The sequence below is a fragment of the Pseudopodoces humilis genome, chromosome 6 (genome assembly GCF_049639895.1).
Source record: "Pseudopodoces humilis isolate 2021_Gansu_Grassland_sample_001 chromosome 6, ASM4963989v1, whole genome shotgun sequence".
In the NCBI taxonomy this organism is placed as follows: Eukaryota; Metazoa; Chordata; class Aves; order Passeriformes; family Paridae; genus Pseudopodoces; species Pseudopodoces humilis.
In genome coordinates this window covers 13,137,054-13,155,980 of record NC_142205.1, presented here as the reverse complement: position 1 = coordinate 13,155,980, position 18,927 = coordinate 13,137,054, and the positions used below count along the sequence as shown (strand labels likewise).

General features: G+C 37.7%; 1 protein-coding gene across 2 annotated transcripts in view; it reads left to right on the top strand.

The window, feature by feature from the left end:
- The window catches only part of SLC2A9 (solute carrier family 2 member 9), a 90,033-nt gene that overhangs the window by 15,930 nt on the left and 55,176 nt on the right, over positions 1-18,927 (top strand). For both annotated transcript variants that reach the window (XM_005517839.3, XM_014263253.2), the window contains 3 exons: positions 2,899-3,023; positions 4,130-4,275; positions 18,431-18,563. In XM_005517839.3, the coding sequence (XP_005517896.2) occupies positions 2,899-3,023; positions 4,130-4,275; positions 18,431-18,563 (404 nt within the window). The remainder of the gene's footprint in view (positions 1-2,898; positions 3,024-4,129; positions 4,276-18,430; positions 18,564-18,927) is intronic.

The following is an 18,927-nucleotide window of genomic DNA, read 5'->3' as shown; positions in this document are numbered from 1 at the left end:
TGCCAAATCATATGTTTGGCTTTAATATACTTGTTAGAAATATTAAACTGTGCCTGACTCAGACTGATTAATTGTCAGAATATTGCTGAGTCTTTATTAAAATAAATGAAGTAAAAACGGGTTCACAGAAGGCTAGAATTTTCAGTGAGGAGTGGAATACCTTTTGTGCAGATTTGTTAAAATGGTGGCTGATCTGTCGTAGATACACCACTTCTACCTGTGCTGGTCACATTTCCAGGGCAGGCCTTTACACTTGCAGACTCTGCCCCTGTTGGTTATGTTTGTCTCCATTAAGCCATGAGAACAGCTCTGTTACAGATACAGTGGATGAGTGCTGGAGCAGAGATGGGAAGGGGCTGTGTGAAGAAAGGCTGCTCACCAGAGACTGGTTCTTGAGTTTGCTGTTCACACTGCAGTGTGTGTCTGGTCTAGGAGCCCAGACTGACGCATCATTATGGTAATTGAGGAGCACACAGTGAAATGTTGACAGAACAATAAAATACTTTGCTGTTAAATTGCTCAAGTGTAGGTTGGAGGGCTGTAGGTATGATGAAGCTGAGCTCCATTTACACTGACACAGAATAATGAGCTAAGGGGGATTAAAAGCACTAGTCAGAAATAATGTATGACTTTAAAAGAACACTTTTGAATCATATTGCTGTAAGGTTAAAAACATAAATCCCAAATTACTGGATTCATAGGCCCTATTTACTTCAAGAGACATGTAGAGTAATTTTTTGTAAGGGAACCTTCATCCACATAAACATAATTCCCATTCAGATGTGGCTTTGACACTTGGTAATTTAAATTCTCCTCTTCTAATGAAGAGGGTCTGCTGTTGTTTATCCTGAGCACCCAGACCAATATGCTCAAGGAATTGTTCAGGTCGCTTTTAGGGAGACATATTAGGCTGAGCATCACAACAGGCTCCTCTCCTTCTTGGTACCACAGGCAATGGTCACACTCAGTGCCTTCAGTGAGAGAAAGGACAGTGCAAGGGGTCAGGGTCAGTGTGCAGCAACTTCCCTGCGCCATTCCTTGCTCCTCACTCCTCCTGTGCTCCAGAATGGATCCCCATGAAACACAGTCCCTCTGGGGATGTCCTGGCTCAGTTCTGGATCACCCTCTCTTCCACTGACCTTGCTACACCCTCGCTCCATCTCCCCACAGAAGCCACCCCTGCAGCCCCAACACTTCCAGAGCCTTGCCATAGACACAACTTTCCATAGTAACACTCTAAATAGAGTGATTTCTTGTTTTCCTTCCTTTCCAGCCTGCCAAAGTCTTTGTTCTTAGCATGTTTAGTTAGGCTGTGCTGTTCTCAGCTGCATAGTATAAGAGTTTGCTGGCCAACTTTTTCTCAAAATATATGTATTTTATAGTTTTTGTTTAAATTAAAGGAGAACAAAGCAATATCTTCAGATGAATGTATAAAACTTATTTGACCTGAATAAACATTTTTTCCATTTTTGTCATTATTTGTATCACTTCAGCCATCTCAGAGTATATATCCATCTGAAAAATCTGTTCCAAATAGTGCAGTCATCACTCTGACAGTTATGTTGTATAGACTTTAAATGAATTGTATCCCATTTTTCAGTCTTCAAGCCATGTTATTAATTCAGTGTTCAAAACTCACTAAGAAAGGAGGAAGAGTAATTAAAAATACAAGTGCAAAAAATATTTCCTTTCAAAAAGGTATGCCTCTGTTGTGAGAAATTGGCTAAATTTTTCAATGGGTGTAATAAGTTGATTACAACTTATAATATATATATATATTATAATATAATATTTTGTTTATATATTAATATATAATATTAATATATAAATCAAACATTAAATTATTAAATTATATTAATTATTAATTGTTATAATATTGCTATTATTATATAATATTGATATATAAGTATAAATATTATAAATAATAACATGTTGAAAAAAATTAGAACTGGTGGGACAGTTTTTCACCTGTTCTCTAGAAAGGAAAGGGGTAGACAGCCTTGCTACTCACTCCTTTTTAATTAATCCCTCAAACTTGAATGGAAAGTTCTGAAAAATGAAGACTAAAAGGAACTAAGCTGTTGGCAAATGAGAAACTTAGATGTTTTGAAAATTTTAAAATATATTGTCATGATTTTGTTAATCCTTTTTAACAAAGTAATAATTTGCCATAAAGAGCATTTATTTTATTTGAAAAAAACCCTAATGTTTTATTTAACTTAAATTTTCAATTTAATGTTTTATTTAACTTATCTGTTATAGCATGAAATAATTTTAAAAGTGGGGAAGAAATATGTAAATCTGTATTTTGGTTAATTCCAACAACTTTTAGAAAAGGGTTGATTTTTATTACTTCAATGAGCTCAAATATTTTTTCCTAACTTTAAAAGTAGGAAGTAATTTTCCTCAATGTATGGTTTTAATATCAAATATTTACAGATGAACTATAATGACATAGATGATGTCACAGCTGGGAAGTTCTTGAAGTGTCAAAAACTGTATGGAACATTAAAGTGCCTGCAGTTATATCAGGTTATTGCTATTTGAATTATATTATTTGGGTTCTCCATACAGACATCCATCCAGAGTATGCTTATTTATATGCATGTACAGAGCCTCAGGCCTGGCACTTGTGTTTTTAGGATACATAAATCGGCTTTTGAAGTACAGCTCTTCAGTTATCTATATTATGTTTTCTTTTAAACTGTGGTATAGGTTTGAAACTGTATCCACATGGGTATAGTGCTGTTTTTCAGAACTCTACTCATCTAAGAGGCAGCATTTGTTAGGCACTTTTTATTTATAGATATTTATGAATAAGAGCTTAGTGTGCTTCTAATATAACTAGATTTAACTGCCATGACGCTGGTTTCTGCCTAAGCCATCTTTGCCTTTTAGGAAATGCACGTTGGTGCTCAATAACGTGTTTGCAGTGGCAGCTGCCTTGTTGATGTCCCTGTCCTTGCTGGCGGGGTCGTTTGAAATGCTCATACTGGGCCGCATTATCATGGGTGTTGATGCAGGTAAGCTTTGGTCACACTCTACATGACTGAAATGCTTGTGCCATGCACACACTTTCTCCTCTTCCCCGGTTAGAATTTGCTTGACATCAAAGAGGTATTTCAGGGACTAGCTGTAGCCACACTGATTTCACTGGGACAAAATGGCACGTGAAGAGCTGGTGGATCTGCTTGGAGGAGACACTGGAATGGATGCTCACCACGGCTGTTTCCCTACCTTTCCTCTTCCTGCCATGGTAGAATGTATTTGTTTCCATGCCATGAAAATCCCTTGACTAGGAGAGTGTATTCTGTTTATGAACACTGCTTTTTGCTGTGTTTACAAGTCGTTGGATCCCATGCTAATGCACCTGCAGGACTAGGGAAGGTTTGACACCTCATCAATTGTTCCTATGGTCTTCCCAGTCTGAAAATAAACCATGGAGGCACTGCAGCTCCAGAATAATCTTGCAGCTAGAAGGAAGGGTTTCTGCTAATCTTTGTCTCAGATTACCATCAAGAAACCAAATTTCTGGAGCTGTGCAAATGTTGTCATTGCACAGACCAAGTTCATGCATTTGTTTGTTCTGCTCCTGGCTTTAAGCAGTATTCCAACTCTTATTTTATGCCTATTGTGAAGAGTTCAGGCAGCTATAAGCCTGTTTTGAGAGGAACATCTGTTAATACTGTTTACAGTAAAAATACTTCATCTGACAATGCCTGCTCTGTCTGACTGATGCATTGGGCTTTTTTCCCTTACCCACAACAGTCTTAACATGATTTTGCTTGTTTTGGGATGAGCAAATTTAAAACATAAAATCTATTCTCCTGGAGATTCTCATCTCTGAGTAACCTTTGGGGGTCCACATCAAAAAGCAGCCTACGCACATCGCTGTAGATCTGTAACAGATAATCAGTCCCATAGATAATAAATGGTGTGAGAGTAATTAGACATACAAGGAAAATAATTCATGGTATCTGTGGATAGATATAATTCTGTTCCTTGCATGTTTTTATGCCACTCTTGTGAGCAGATTATCACTCAGGCGCCTTTCAATAGAAATTTGTTGCATACCAGGTATAATAAAAATGTTTTGACTTAATATATGGGTTTTGTTCTTCCTTTGTAGGCATTTCCTTAAGTGCTCTCCCCATGTATTTGAGTGAAATATCTCCTAAGGAAATCCGTGGTTCATTGGGTCAAGTCACAGCAATTTTCATTTGTATTGGTGTTTTCACTGGTCAAGTTTTGGGGCTTCCAGAAATATTTGGGCAAGTAAGTATTTAAGAGACCTTTTCTATCAAAGAACACAAGCATGCTCTAAGTGTCATATTTTCATGTTTTGATTAGATTCTTTGCAAAAGTGGAAAACAGAAATATTTATTTTTTGAAGCACTTTGAAAAGTAATTTCTTCCATGTCTTCTAGAAGCATGTACTAAAAGCATGACTTAGTTTGATAGATGTGGCTGGCAATTTCAACAGCTTGAGTGCCTTGTGCACTGCCTTATACAGATCTCCTTCTCCCCCCTTCTTGATGTACATCTATTTTTTCTGGTTTCCAGTTTCTTTGGACACCATGGGAATGCTTAAGAGTTTTTATATTTTTGATCTCTAATTTTTCAATGTGAGATAGAACTAAAAAAGGCTTGGTTAGAGTTATTATGGGAACCTGAACAGGAAGACTCTTGCTTGGTGATTATAGTGTACCTTTTAGTGCAATCCTTAATTTGTCCTGTTTTTAGACTAAGTGATAGAAAAGCAGAGTTAACACACACCTTTATGGAAAGATTATCTATTCAGATAAGACTTGTTTTGCTGTCATAGGCTGAGATTAACTTGGTGGCCACTGGATGTCATCATTACTCTGAATAAATGAACTTGAGTTTTATCAAGCTGGCAATTGGAAATACAGATTCACACAACAGGAGAAGTTGGAAGGAACCACAGTGGTCATCTGATCCGACCAGGTGCTTTCCATTCAGAGATGAATCTTCAAGGCAGTGTGGAGGAAAGGTCTGCAGCAATCCTCTTACACTGAAACTTAAATACAGAATCCCTTCTGACAGCCAGAAAAAGTAGCAAGGAGTAGGAAAGCGAGAGGAGCTTGTCCTTCTCCGTCTATCCAAAGGCAACTCCTTTGTAAATACATGATACCATTCTCCCTGACACTTTTATTTTTGCCTGACCAGCTTTCTTATTCTGTCCATTTATTCTGTTCAGCTCTCCTGAGGGCAAATTTTTTGATTCAATTTACCCTTTATTGAAGGATAGATTTGTCCCCTGCCCATCCAAAGCAACAGATTTTAGGAAAAAACTTAAGATAGCTTTCATTGAGTGGCTTCTACAGATGTCCCTTCTCTTGCCTTGGAAGCAAGTCTATTACAGATGAGTGTATGAAATTTCAAGGGGCCAATTTGATTGCTTAGAATATGGCAGCCCTTATGTAGGAGGAGTTTTTTCTAATTTGGGTTTTTGAGACATGCATACACTTTTAAAGGTGAGATGTCATGAAAATTCTTATTCCTTGATTCCAGCTCATTCTTGCTGGTTTTATTTCTCTTTTTGCCTTCCTTTCATCACCATTGTTGCCGCTACCAAATTATGGAGGTAGTGTTTCTGCTTCTACAACCTGCTTTAGTGTGAAATTAATTAATATCACACCATTAAAGACAGCCATAAATTTATGTAAGAAGAAATATGCTTTATCTGTAGAATTATTTTTTTCAAGATGGGTAACATCAGCATGTAAAAGAAGCAAAGTTTTGGCTGATGTGAATTACAATATTTCCAGCCAATTTATTTGAGGCAACTTGAATATTCTAGTTGTATATGTGGGCGGGTCTTTTCTTTTAATTTCTCTTGGTTTCAGTCAAGCCAGGATTTTTTCCCTATGTTTGTGGGGTTTCCATTGAAACTCCTTCAGTGGGAGGCAGTTTTTATTTTGCTGCTCTGTAGTTGTTTGTTTCTTATCAGAATTTGTTGTAAATAATACTAGTTACTAATATTTGTCTTCTGTCATGTTTTTGGAAGTTTTCTGCTGAGATCTGTCATGTGTCTGTTACTTATAAGTTGAGCAAATATTTAAGAGGTTTTTAACCTTAGTGTCTAAGCACTGATGGTTTTGGAGAAAGGAGGGACAAAAACAGAGATGAGTGTCTTGCTGGAAGAGACTCTTTGGAAAAGGGATGGACATGAGAAGGGATGTCAGCACAGCTGAGGTGCTTCTTGTAGGAGGAGGTAACAGCAGCATTGCTTGTGTGGTCAAGTAAAGGGAGGGAAGGAACTGACTGCCCCTTGTTAACATGAGAAAGAAGGAATAGAGTGGCTTAATCTCAAAGAAAATATGGCTACAATAATGATTTTTTGTAAATATTATGTGAATAGTTGCATGCTGAAATTCACCAGAGTGATGTTTGGAACAGAATCCTGGCTGAAGTAGCTTGAGCAGAAAATTTAAATTTTAAATTGGAGCTTGATGCAATTATGTGGATTATTTGAGGTTGCTGCCTTCAGTGGTTCTGTAGAAGACTCCACAGAAAAAGAAAGTGTTTATGTTGGCTGTGGGGCATAGTGTTAACAAGCATTTATTAACAACCTAAGTGATGACTTCCTCTGTTATCAAATGCAAAAGTGTCTCTTTAAATGTGAAGCTGTGATAAAAATAGCTCTAAAGCTAGATTTACTTATTCAAGCTAGTATTACTTGAGGCAATTCAAAAGTCCTTACTGCTTTTTGTATCAAGTAGGTTAAGCAGACCTAAATTGATTTTTAGCAATCTTTTGTTTGCCAAGATTGGTCAGGGTGCAGCAGGAGGCATGTGGGCAGCCCCAGGTGCAGTGCTGAGGGTCAGCTCTGGCTGGGTTAGTGCCTTAAGGCTGTTGGCTGTTTCCTATTCCTTCCTGTTCCTTCAGTTTTCCCAAGCTTTCTACAGGAAAGGCTGAGGATTGACAATCTTCTCACTTCTTTCTGGTATCTTTTCATGCCAGTTCTGTCAACTTATTCTCATTAGTCTTTTTGAGCAACTGTTATTTATTCCTTAGAACCTTTCTGGTTTTTTGGTTGTTTTTTTTTTTTTTCCCACCACCTTCTACAGTGTGCTTCCTCTCTCCTCCCATCACTTGTGATTTTTGTGTTTTAGGTTAAATTTCACCTCTTCTAGTAACACAAGCTCTTTAATCTCTTTCTCACCGTGTAAGCTATTCTCTTGAATAATTCTTAGTTTAAATTTGAACCTAGTAGAACAAGATAATACAGCTAACCCAGATCGAATAATACTTTAAAAAATAGAATTATATTAAATATTTCCTGTTTTCCCTGGATATGTTTTATCTGAAGTATTCATTTCTGTGTCCTGCCATATTGACATGAACTAGACAAATATGACTATGTACAATTTTTAAATTATAGTATAAAAGAGCAAATGCAACAAAAATTTACAATCTAATAAAGATCATAACACCTAAATACAGGCATTTTTTTGATTCTGAATATATATAATTTTATTGTCTTTGTCATCAAAGGTACTAAGTTTAGAATGTGTTTCTTCAGAATGCAGTGTTTACCAAGAGTTATTATTTGAAGGAGAAAAGCTGCAGTTGTGACAATAGTCCTCTACTGCATTTACTTGATAATCTTACTTGCTTTCCACAGCCCTAATTGCCTCCCATCCAACAAATCACAGTAATGCTTTTTATTCAATATTCAGATTTTATAGGTCATAACCTATGAGAAAACCTATCTGCAATGTCTCCACCAAAGTTTGGGAAATGCCACCCATTTGGTAAAGCGTGGTCAGAGTACAGAGCACAATGACTTCATGTGCTGGTGACCTGCTTCTCCCCATCATCCTAGCTGCTGAGAGCTGTGTGCTTATTTTCATGTGCTGGCATCTTGTGCTCTGTGAGCCAGAGTCCTTAATTCCTCAGGAAGCCATGGCATCTGCAGATGTCAGCTTGGTGCAGGCCCACAGGTGTGCAATGATGTTATCTGCTGTAATGTGGACACTGCTGAATTATTGCCACTGGCTACACGATTATTTATTTCAGGCCATTTTTGGTTGTACAGCATGTGCAGCTTTCCATATATCTGACTGAAGGAAAAAAACATAATAAGATAAGGACAAACTATCCTAGACTGTCACTTCTTCAAGTGCTGCCCTTCAGGTATTTTCGTTCTCTCTGTTTCTCTGATTCTGCAATTGAATCACCCAGCCTATTTTTCCTGACAGATTGCTCCTGCAAAGCAAAGGCCAATGCACTGTCAACTTCAGTTTTGAAAGTTCAAATTTACACTTACTGTCTTGGGGGATATTGTCTGGCCTGATTCTGGTATATTCTGTGTAACTTTAGCTCTCCCTCTAGCTAACTCTAGTTCCTCTTGCATGGAATTGTCTGCTCCACAGGTTTTCCTTAGCATGGTAACATTTTCTAAACTTTGTAAACCATCAGACTGTCTATTCTACAGCTTCATTTTGTTTAATGAGAGTGGACTTTAATCTTCCCTTAAATTACAGAGGATTTAATTTCTGAATACATTTTCAGTAGTCACAGTGTTCTTATTGTCAATATGCATTGAGCTTCAGTGTCTCATCTGTGTATGAGTACAAGAGAGAAAAAAATGTTTCACAGTGTGTATATTTACTCAGAACAGGTAAAGCTGAAACAGCTGCCATTGCCATGCTCTCCTCAGACCTCTGCTTTGACCCCCTTTTCCTGTGCCTGGTGTCAGGCTTTGCCAAGCTGCAGTTGTTTTCCATGGAATTGGCCCCAGTGGCTGGCCTGCTCTGGCTGCTTCTCTGACTGAACAGCTGCTTGCCACTGGTACACCAAAGGAGAAATAGGAATTTTTTTGTTTGTTTGTTTGCTTTGGCAACCCTCCTTTATACACTTCGGGTGTTTCTAGGTCGTGTACCCAGGAGCTTGTCTAACTACATGGTTGCATTGTTTCCTAGTGGATAGTATGTTACTGTAAAAACCTTGCTTTGCTTGCATTCTAAGACTCACCAGGGGAACATTTCTGAACAAAATTCTATTAGTGTGTTAGTGTTTAAAGGAAAAAAAAATTAAAACTAGACTAAACAGAAAAAAAAAAAATTCTCTATGTGTTCATCTCTTGAATGTTGCAAGTAGAGTATATTTGGTCATTCTTTTTCTAAAAGAGTGTAATCAAGCTGTACAAGGTTCAGGAGCAAGCAGCAATGACCAGATTTGGGAAGTGGCTTCTTGAGGAGAAAAATTGGGGTTAAACAGCTCTTATGGGTAACCCCATGCTGGGGAAACACTCAAAGCATGAGTGCGCCAGAAACAAAGAGCACCACAGAAGGTTTAGTATTAATCTTGAAGTGACATGCTGTCTTTTCTAGACTCTTCTCAATCTTTCTTTAAAAGCATTTGGAATTTATTGCAAAACTCTAATGTACATTGTTAGAATTACAAACTTTATAAGTTGGATATTGTCTTTGTCACAGAAGACATATTAATTAGCCTAATTACACTTTTTGGAGGATTTTTAGCAGCTTTAATGCATATTTGGCTAAGGAATACCTGTTTTTAAAAAGGTATTTAGCTGGAAATAGGTTTGTGACACATGATGACACTGGCCAAACTCACAACTCATTATTTTAGCAAAGAAATTCTGCTACTGATATAAATATCAACATCAATTTCTGCAGGAAATTGAGCTAAATCTGGAAAAGAACCAATGAACCCCATAGACACAGACACTGTACTATATGTCTAGTAAGGAAACCTCTCTGTGATGAGTCCCTGTCAAGTTTTTTTACACAAGTGAACTTTGCTGAGGAATAGTTTTGATAAAACTAAAAGCTTCTGTAGATGCTGTGTCAAACTAATTTTCTTTACCAGACCTCTTAAAAATTATGTATTTGATGTGAAGGATCACTGTGGATTTAAAAAAGTTTATGAAGGAATTTTTCATTTTGCTCTACCAAGGTCTTTTAAAAGCACTCCTTCACCTGCACAAAAATAGACAGTGATGGAATAGGTTGTACAACCCGTGCAGCTGAAGACTGTTCTGAAAATGAGCTTTGATTTTACTTGTCAAAGCTTCATATTCAGCTTGATTTTTCCTTTGTTTTTCTTTTTTTTAACTGATCCTTCTTCCTAATACTCTTGACTCAGATTCAGGAATTCCTTAAAACCTGTCATTAAATTTTAGATGAGTACAGAAAGCTATTCCAAAGCACTCCAGGGACCTGAAACCTGCAGGTGGACACCAATGGCAAAATGGTCTGTTGGGGGTGCTCTTGAAATGAATCTGACACATTAGCATGATAGCACAAAGTATGAATCAACCAGTTTCTTAATACCTTTCTGTGAGCTCTTCTGTATGTTTACCTTCTCCTTGAGTGACTATAGTTAAAGAAATTCTTCTTTAAAATACAAGTGGGAATTTTGATATATGGAACAGAGAGTTCTTGTGCCAATAAGAGACAGGTGAACTCTTGCAGCTTCAGGCAGAGTGCTGGAAATTAAAGCAGCTTATGCCTTATGCTGTCAACAGAATATAAAAAGGTGTTTGTACTTTCCATTAAAGACAAATGCCTCCACCAGTTTAACATTTTCCAGGATCATTTGAAACCCTAAAATGTCCTGTTTATAATAATTTCAAACATCTGGCTATCTAGAATAGAAAAAAAACCCCATAACATCTTCACTCTGCCTAGTTATATTCTAAAAATACCGTGAACTGAAGCAAAGTCTAGTTTGGAAGCCAGTAATTAGTGGTGTAGCCAGAGTTCCAGTCCTGTTCAGTATCTTCATTCATGACCCTGATGATGGTGGAGTTGTTTGTATCTGTAGAAACATGCTGCTTTGTGGAGTCTATTTTAGTATATACATTGCTAGTTCATAATGAGTTCTTAAGAGCAAAGGTTAGTGTAGGACTTGGGAAAAATCACAGGAATTTTTCTCATCAGCTCTGCTTCCCAGTTGTGGGGATTTTGGTAAGGATTTGTCAAAGTTTAGAGCAAGAGTTTGTGGGTGTGGTCTCATGGTACTCCTAGAAACCACTATTCTATTGAGCCAGGCTTGCAAAAGGTGATTCCAAGTTACCCTGGTCCCTACCAATTCACTGGACTGCTGAGTCTTTTAAAAACACAGAAGCAAATCTGCTTTATATTCATGTAGTAAAATACAGAGCTCTGAATGAAAAGCTAAAACCTTCCCTGGAGAGTGTTTTAAGACTTCTGCTAAAGATACAGGAGACACACTGGTGCTTGTGAGCGGCTGCTCAGATCCTTAAGGGGATGATATCACGAAGAGTAACTCAGAGGGAGGGAGGGGTTTCAGTGCTCAATCAGATAGTCACTAATTTCAGCAGGTGTTTGGTATCTGCCTGCACTTCCTGCAAACTGCTATCAGGCATGCCAATTAAGAATTGCTTGAAGCAGTGATTTTGAAGATGGCAAACTTTTTTCAAATATTCTCAGTTATTTTCTTTTCTAGCAATGGGAGGTTTCCATCCTCTTCTCACAGTAACACATAAGGCACAAAGTTTCTTGCTGCTGAAGCAATTTCCAAGTCTTTTATCAAGACTCAAGCACTTCGATACAAGCTGTGAGTTGCTGATCAGGGACATGAAGGTCAACTCACCCAAGGGCTGGTTGATCCAGCCAAGGGAAGATGCTGTGCAAGCACCACACACAGCCTTAGTGGTGCTGATAAAAGTACAGAAATGCTACCAGGACCCTCTGGGCTGTTGTATATTCATAGTTCAGTAGGACCCATAGGAAGAAGTCTAGTCTGTTATACCAGCCCTGCTGGGGGAATGTGGTGCATGCTGATGTAGTTCTAATGGAGATATTAAGTGCAGTACTTTGTTTATATCTATTGTGGATCAGTTCAGATTATGCATTTACTGGAGATTATAAATCAACTTTTTATTGATACCCTGCGACAGACACAATGATATTTATTAATTCCTTTTCTGTACAGAACTCATTAAGTAATATATGGGAAAACATCTGTGTATCTTCATATTTGCAAATGAGTTTCAGACCATTAAAGTTGTGCTGTGAGGCTTCAATTCCCAAAGTTTTAACCATGTATGGCTGATGGGCCATATGTAATACTGAAAAGTTGCAGTTCTGCATTTGGGCAGGAGAACATCTTACAGGAGAGGAGTTGTCTGAAAGTGGAAGTGTGGTTATGGAAACAAGAGCACAATGGAGGTAGATATGTAATTTAGACTCAACAATGAACAAAAGACTTAATGGCTGAGCATCTAACATTGGGATGAAAGTTTATCATCAGTGAGGACTGTTACTCATAGACAGTGAAACAACACTCACCTGACTCTTAAGAAGATTTCTAGCTGTTCTCTGCTTAATTAGGTCAGTTGGAAAAGCAGTAGACAATTTTCCTGGAAAGATATCCTTCAATAGGGGTGAAGGAAAGAAAGACATCAAAACACTGTGGAGGCAGATAGCAGTTGCTTGTAATTTTCTCCTTATCCACCGAAACACATGTAACTAAACTTAGAGTATTTGTTTATACTAATATTTAAAATATGACTTTCTGCTACTTTATCAGACTTTAAAAGGTGAGTTTTTCACTCACTGTAGCTGACTTAATAACAAATAGTGTCTGTCTATAAAACTTATCTTACCCTGTGTGAGTTGGACTCTGCTTCAGATGTTTAGGAGCAAGTGAACATTTCAGATTTGCATGTTTCCTTAATGCTTCAGTACTTGATAATATTTACAAATCTGTTATTAAGTAATAAATCTAAAACAATTTGACCTGTGACTTCCTTCCAAGTGTGTTTCACACACTGGGGAGATAGCCACCACTTAAATATTTTTGAAGGTTCTTAACCTTCAAGATTAACATTTCAGTTTTATTTTCTATTATACATTGTAAGACTACTCACTATTGCAAATTCATGTCCTAATATGTAAATTTGGCCTTTACAAATTAGATATTAATGCCATGGTAAGTTGGTCAAGCACTGTAAGATAGCATGCAATCATCATATTGAGTAGGAGGGTGTGTTTTCTACTCTTGAGTGCCTTTACTTTTGAAACTGCTGGCAAAAGGAAAAAAAAATGGGTGGTATATTCTTGATTAGTATTTTGAAGTATTTTAAAAAAAATTGAAATAAATGCCAGATTAAAATTAATTCAATTTTGTTTTTTTAAAGTCCAAACCAGATTTTTTGCCCTTAAAAATATGTTAAGATTAAATATTCAGCCATTTCAGTTGTTCTTAAAAGAGCAAACGTGCTTTGGGTATTTTTATGTTTATTTTTCTCTTAAACTTGATATACCTTAGTCTAACTTTCATAACTTCAGTCTGGCAAAATATAATCACATAAAACAAGATTTGCATCTAATCCAATTTCTAGATGCCCTGGAGCACTTTTCTTCATCTCCCACTGCAGTCCCAAAAGGATGCAGGCCTCTGGAGTTCTATGTGCTGCATCTGCCAGTCCCACAGGGACATCTGAGGTACCCAAGTGCATCAGAATAATAGTATGTTCTCATGTTTGAAAAACTGAGTCTTATCTTCCTCAATTATTTTAATCTACTATTTTTATATTTTGTTATTTATGGATGCTAACTGGAGTTTAAATGCATCACTGAAAGGAAGTTCTACCAGAAATTTTGCCTAGCTCCAGTATATCTCTAGTATTTCTTCCTAAAGAAGCTGAATTTATATGCTGGATGCTGATAATACCATGTGAAAGCTTCCCATTCCCCATTGGTTTTTTTCTGAATTTTTTACTTCTCTTGGAGATGAATAAAAATGAAGACAAATTATGTCATATAAGTGTGCAGTAAAAGGTTAGTTCTTACTCCAACAAAAAGTTGGAGGAACTTGTAACAGATACTTTAATTCTCCCTTTCAGTACATGATCTAACATGCCATTTAGTGAAGAGAAAATCGTGGGACTCAGACACCAGACACTTTCAAAGCTGTTTTAAGTTCTCATCCAAAGGCCATTTACTCAGTAACAAAAATCTCCTGCTGATTTCTGTGAATTTTACGTCAGACTTGTACAGCCTTAAGTCTGGTGACTTTCTGTGCTGATTATTACTTGGGAAGATACTGATACTTGAGTAATCTTCTTGTCAGAGCTGTAGCTGTAGTAGTGACCTGTAAAAATACACATCTGGGTGCAGAACAGAGGTGGAATACACATATTATCTGAGTTGCCTCTGTTTTAAACAGGAAGGTAAGCAATTTGTAACTGTTATTGAAATATGTTTTGACAAACTGGGTTACAGAAATGGTCATGCAAAGAGAAAATTGTGTCCAGCAGGGATATAGCTGTGAGATTAGCATCCTCTGCAGCCAGAGGAGGATGTAGAGCAGTGTTTGGAGGGGTACAAGGAAGGCAATTGTTCTGTACCTTAGTTGAGTAAGTAGGCTCTGAAGCCTGAGATGGAGAAGTTCTCTGTTCTCGGCTGCCTCCTGATCATCATCCCTGTGCCATACCCTTGACTAAAGGAAGAAAAGACAGTTCTAATGCTAAGAAATTCGTTCCATCTCAGTGCTTTTTCAGTCCCTGGCCCCAGGCCAGCGTGGTTGTCCTTTACTTTTAGGAGTGTTTTATGTGGTATGGTAGAAGATTAACAGAGAAATGCTGAATTTGTGCAGTATTCTGGGCTTTGTATGCCTAAGTAAGTTTACCCTAAGTCTGTTCTGAGCAGGGATACAATCTTTTTTGTGGGGAAAGTGGAATATTTCTGATATGCATTTTTTGTGCCAAGTCTCTACAAGAAAGGACAAAATTCAATTACTTGAATATAAGCACATAGTATCATCTTGATGCCCTACGGTACCTTAGATGTCCCTGTGGGACTGGCAGATGTGACACACAATATCACAGAGACCTGCATCCTTCTGTAGCTGCAGCAGGAGGCTGAGGCAAGATGCTTCAGGTCATCTAAAATTAGACTAGATAGAATTCTTTCTGTCTGTGTGTGTGATTATATTTTGCCAACTAAAATTTTAAAAGTGTTCCTGCTTCTTATAGAACATGAAAAAGAAGAGACTACCAAATCACTGTTTCCTGGATATTTTCAACATCTTGCATTGGATGCCAAAGGCTTTTGTCTCTTTGTCCCCCACATACAAAATGAGTAAAATGTGTCATTTTACACGAGAAAGTTATGCAGAAAGGTCCTTTCTGTTTGTAAGTTGTTCAGCACTGTAGTAAACTCACCACAACCCCATCCCCAAAGAATTAATTCCAGAATAACTACTTAAATGGTGACTATTTAATAGTGACTGGTAAATAGACTCGCTCACTGAGAGATCACAGTTCATCCTGTGCACTGAACGCTAAAAAGGGGAAAAGAGTGTTTATTTTGATACCAGCTCCTGCAAGTGGTAGAGGTAGCCAAGCCCTTGACAGTTCTGTGAGGCATTGTGGTGGTTACACAGGGATGCAGAGCAGGGATGGGGAGTGCCCTGTGCCACTCCTGAGCCCAGGAGAAGGTGTTTGGTTATGGGCATCTCCCTGTGGCTCTAGAACAGACAGATGTTCCCACAGGATGTGGGATCTTGTCCAGGAACAGTTGGGTCAGGATGCTCGATGGGACATGGGGATCTCCACAGCACAGAAACCCAAACTCTGGGCAGAGAGCACACAAGGAGCCTGACTGTGCAGTAGTGGCTGACACTCAGTTGGGAATGGGGAGTGGGATCTATGTCCAGATTATGCTTTTAAAATAAATGCATAAGAAAATAAAATCAAATTATTAAACTGAAAGAGGAGAGGTTTAGCACAGATCTTGGGAAGAAATCCTTTACTGTGAGAGCACTGAGACACTGGACCAGACTTCCCAGAGAAGCTGTGGCTGCCCCAGCCCTGGAAGTGTTCAAGGCCAGGTGGATGGGGCTCTGAGCAACCTGGGATAGTGGAAGGTGACCCTGCCCATGGCAGGGTTGGAACAAGATGATCCTTGATGTCCCTTCCAAACCATTCTATGTTTCTCTGTTTCTGTGAAATTATTTAGAGAGAAACAGAGAGTGAAGCCTGTCACAGTTGCATATTTCCTTACTCAGTCTTTTTGATCCTGTTATCCATCTCACACTGGGATATTTAATTGGCCATGCTAGATCTTTCAAAAAATGGGTGCCCATATCCAGGGCACTACAGCACTTCTTCCCACCTCTGTTGCATGACCCCATTAACAATTCTGTTCTCCCTTTAAAATTTATCTATGTTTATATTGTTAACCTGGTCTGTGTTGAGTGTCTTCACATTTTATCAAAATCTTCCTAATTGCTGAGAATATTAAATGTAACTGGTGCTTAAATAGATTATTGAGTTTGATATGGATAGTTCAGCTGTCAGCAGTGCCTGTTGACTTTTCCCCATGCCACTTTCTGTTCCATCTTTTGATGGCTACAGTAAGTTCCATTTTCTGCACTTTAGCTGATGATTTTCTGACATGGCAATGTTTTCTTAAATGTATTTCAGTGCACCTTAATCTTGTCTCACTCTCAGCTGATAAATCCATGTCATGATTTATCTCCCTCCCTTCCACCCAATCTTCTGTCTCTGCAGTTTTGCACTTTATTGCATCAACCTTTGAATGAGTCTGTGGTTGTCAAACTTGCTCTACTGTTTAACTGTCTTTTGTAAATACATCAAAGCCAGGTTTTTCATGCTCCAGCCTAAGCAAATATCCATAATGTGACAGTTTAAAATGAAAATGTTACCATCTTGAAATGTTATTAGTACCAATTCTGAGTGGGTGATGAAATCAGGTCCCCTGTAATTAAAACATTTAATGCTCTTTTAAGTTTTTTCCTGAAATAAAATGGGATGTAGTAGTTTTCATTTCTCCCAGCAGTGCCTGTGTGCTTCTCCTTACTGCTGATAACTGAGGTAAAGTCACCTACACTGTCTTTTGCCTTTAGCTTATTACTGCTTCTGAGCACTGTCCCGATATATGTCCTGTTCTACTCCTTCTTAAAGAGATTACAAAACCCTCCTTTTCCCTGCTTCTCTTAGTTCTCTTGATAGGGCCATGTTCAGCCTGACTTCCAGCAATTTTAATGAATCCTTTAAACTTATATTAGTCCTACAATTTCTTTTCTGTAGTGGGAGGAAAGAGCTAACATTGCATAATGTAAATTAAAAGAAAAGCAAGTAGAACACACACTCCATAATAGAATAGACATTAAATCTTTAGAAATGGATGGAGAAGTTGCCATGGGCTTCAGTGACTTACACATCAATTAATGCCAAAGTGGCAGATGGGAGCATATTTATTAGTATTTACCTTAAGATTTTAGAAGTTAACATGATAAAAAGTAAAACAGAAATCTTTAATAGAGGAAATAAAGGAAACTCTGTGTCCTATGTAGCAAAAATAAAGGGCTTTCCATTACAGTAGCAAGGTTTGCCATTTATTGTGAAGGATAAGTTCAGAGTCTTGTTCATACCTTTTTCAAAATAACACTTTCAAGAAGACCTATTTGAGATAAATGTGACCAATTTATAGACCATACACTACGAGACACTTTAAAAGGAGTGTAAGCTTATTCCATGGAAGTCTCCATAGGTGGGCAAAATGCTGATAATAACAATATACAATGAATACTTTTTTCCTTTAAGAAATATCCTTGACATTCTGGAAAAAAAACCTACAGAAAATATGATGTGCTGATCAAGAGTAAGATTTTTATCTGGAAGTATTGTCAAAAATTCTAACACCCTACAAATTTTTCCTAGCTTATTCTTTATAAAGCAGTACCCACTTTGCTTATGTGATTACTGACTGGTTTTAAAGTTTTAACTTTAGTTTTTTGTTTTTTAAAATAAGATCCAGGTTTATTTGTCTATAAACAGTATTAACCATTTTTGTTTTGCCTTCATTACATAAAGTTTTCCACTCAAGTGAAAAATAAAAAGAAAAAAGGAATGAAGAAATAGGGTCTTGAAGCCTTCATGGTAATGCAAGCTTTTAGGGTGACTGATTACCTCAAGCTTTAAATTGTTTGAAAAAAACACTTCCTCAAATTGTTTTCACATCCCATGAGAATTTTTTTTAAATACCTCTCTTACCTAAAAGGGCAAGAGAAAAGTTTGGTTAAGAGATACCCCACCCATTATTTCTGGGAGTTATCTGGTTATCTTGGCTCCATTTCAGGTTTGAGGTGTGGGTTACATCCCATACCGTGCAGAACATGGTGCTCTAGGCTTTGCTGAAGTGAAAGAATGTAAAATAAAAACTGCCAATGGAAAGTAGTTTGGGGGCCTGGCCCTTGAGTAAGGTGATCTGAGAGGGAAGTTTTCCAAGCACTTACTAAGCTTAGGAGGAACATGTCATTCTGGTGGTGGACACAATACTTTGAATGATGAAAAATTAGTATTTCCTACAAAAGCTATTTTTCTTTCAAGTGTCACTATGGGAGAGTACTACTGACTCCTGTCTGCATCCATTTGCAGGAATCTCGGTGGCCTTTCTTGTTTGGAGCAATCATTGTTCCATCATTGATACAAGTCGTGATTCTGCCTTTTCTTCCTGAAAGTCCTCGGTACCTCCTCCTTGAAAAGCATGACAGGACCAAAGCAGAAAAAGGTATGATATGTTACTTTTTTGCAATAAAGAGTGTTTATTGTAGGGATTCAGGCTGGAGATCCCTGATTCTGGTACCACACTTGAAGCAGAATATTCTCATAGGAGAGGATTTCTTGGCAATAATTTTTCTCATCTTTTTTGTTTGTCTCTGTATGCATAAATATAGCCGTAGCTTTGAAGTTTTTATAAATTAAATTCTCCAGCAAGGTAACATATAACATGACACATGGTCATGCAGACCTAACCAAATCATCCTGCAGTTGTGTGCCAGCCACTCTGTGCAGGGTTCATTTGGAAGTGAAAGGCGATTTCAGTCATCGTGACTCCCCCTTATCTACAGTCTTTGCACTTTGACTAATAAAAA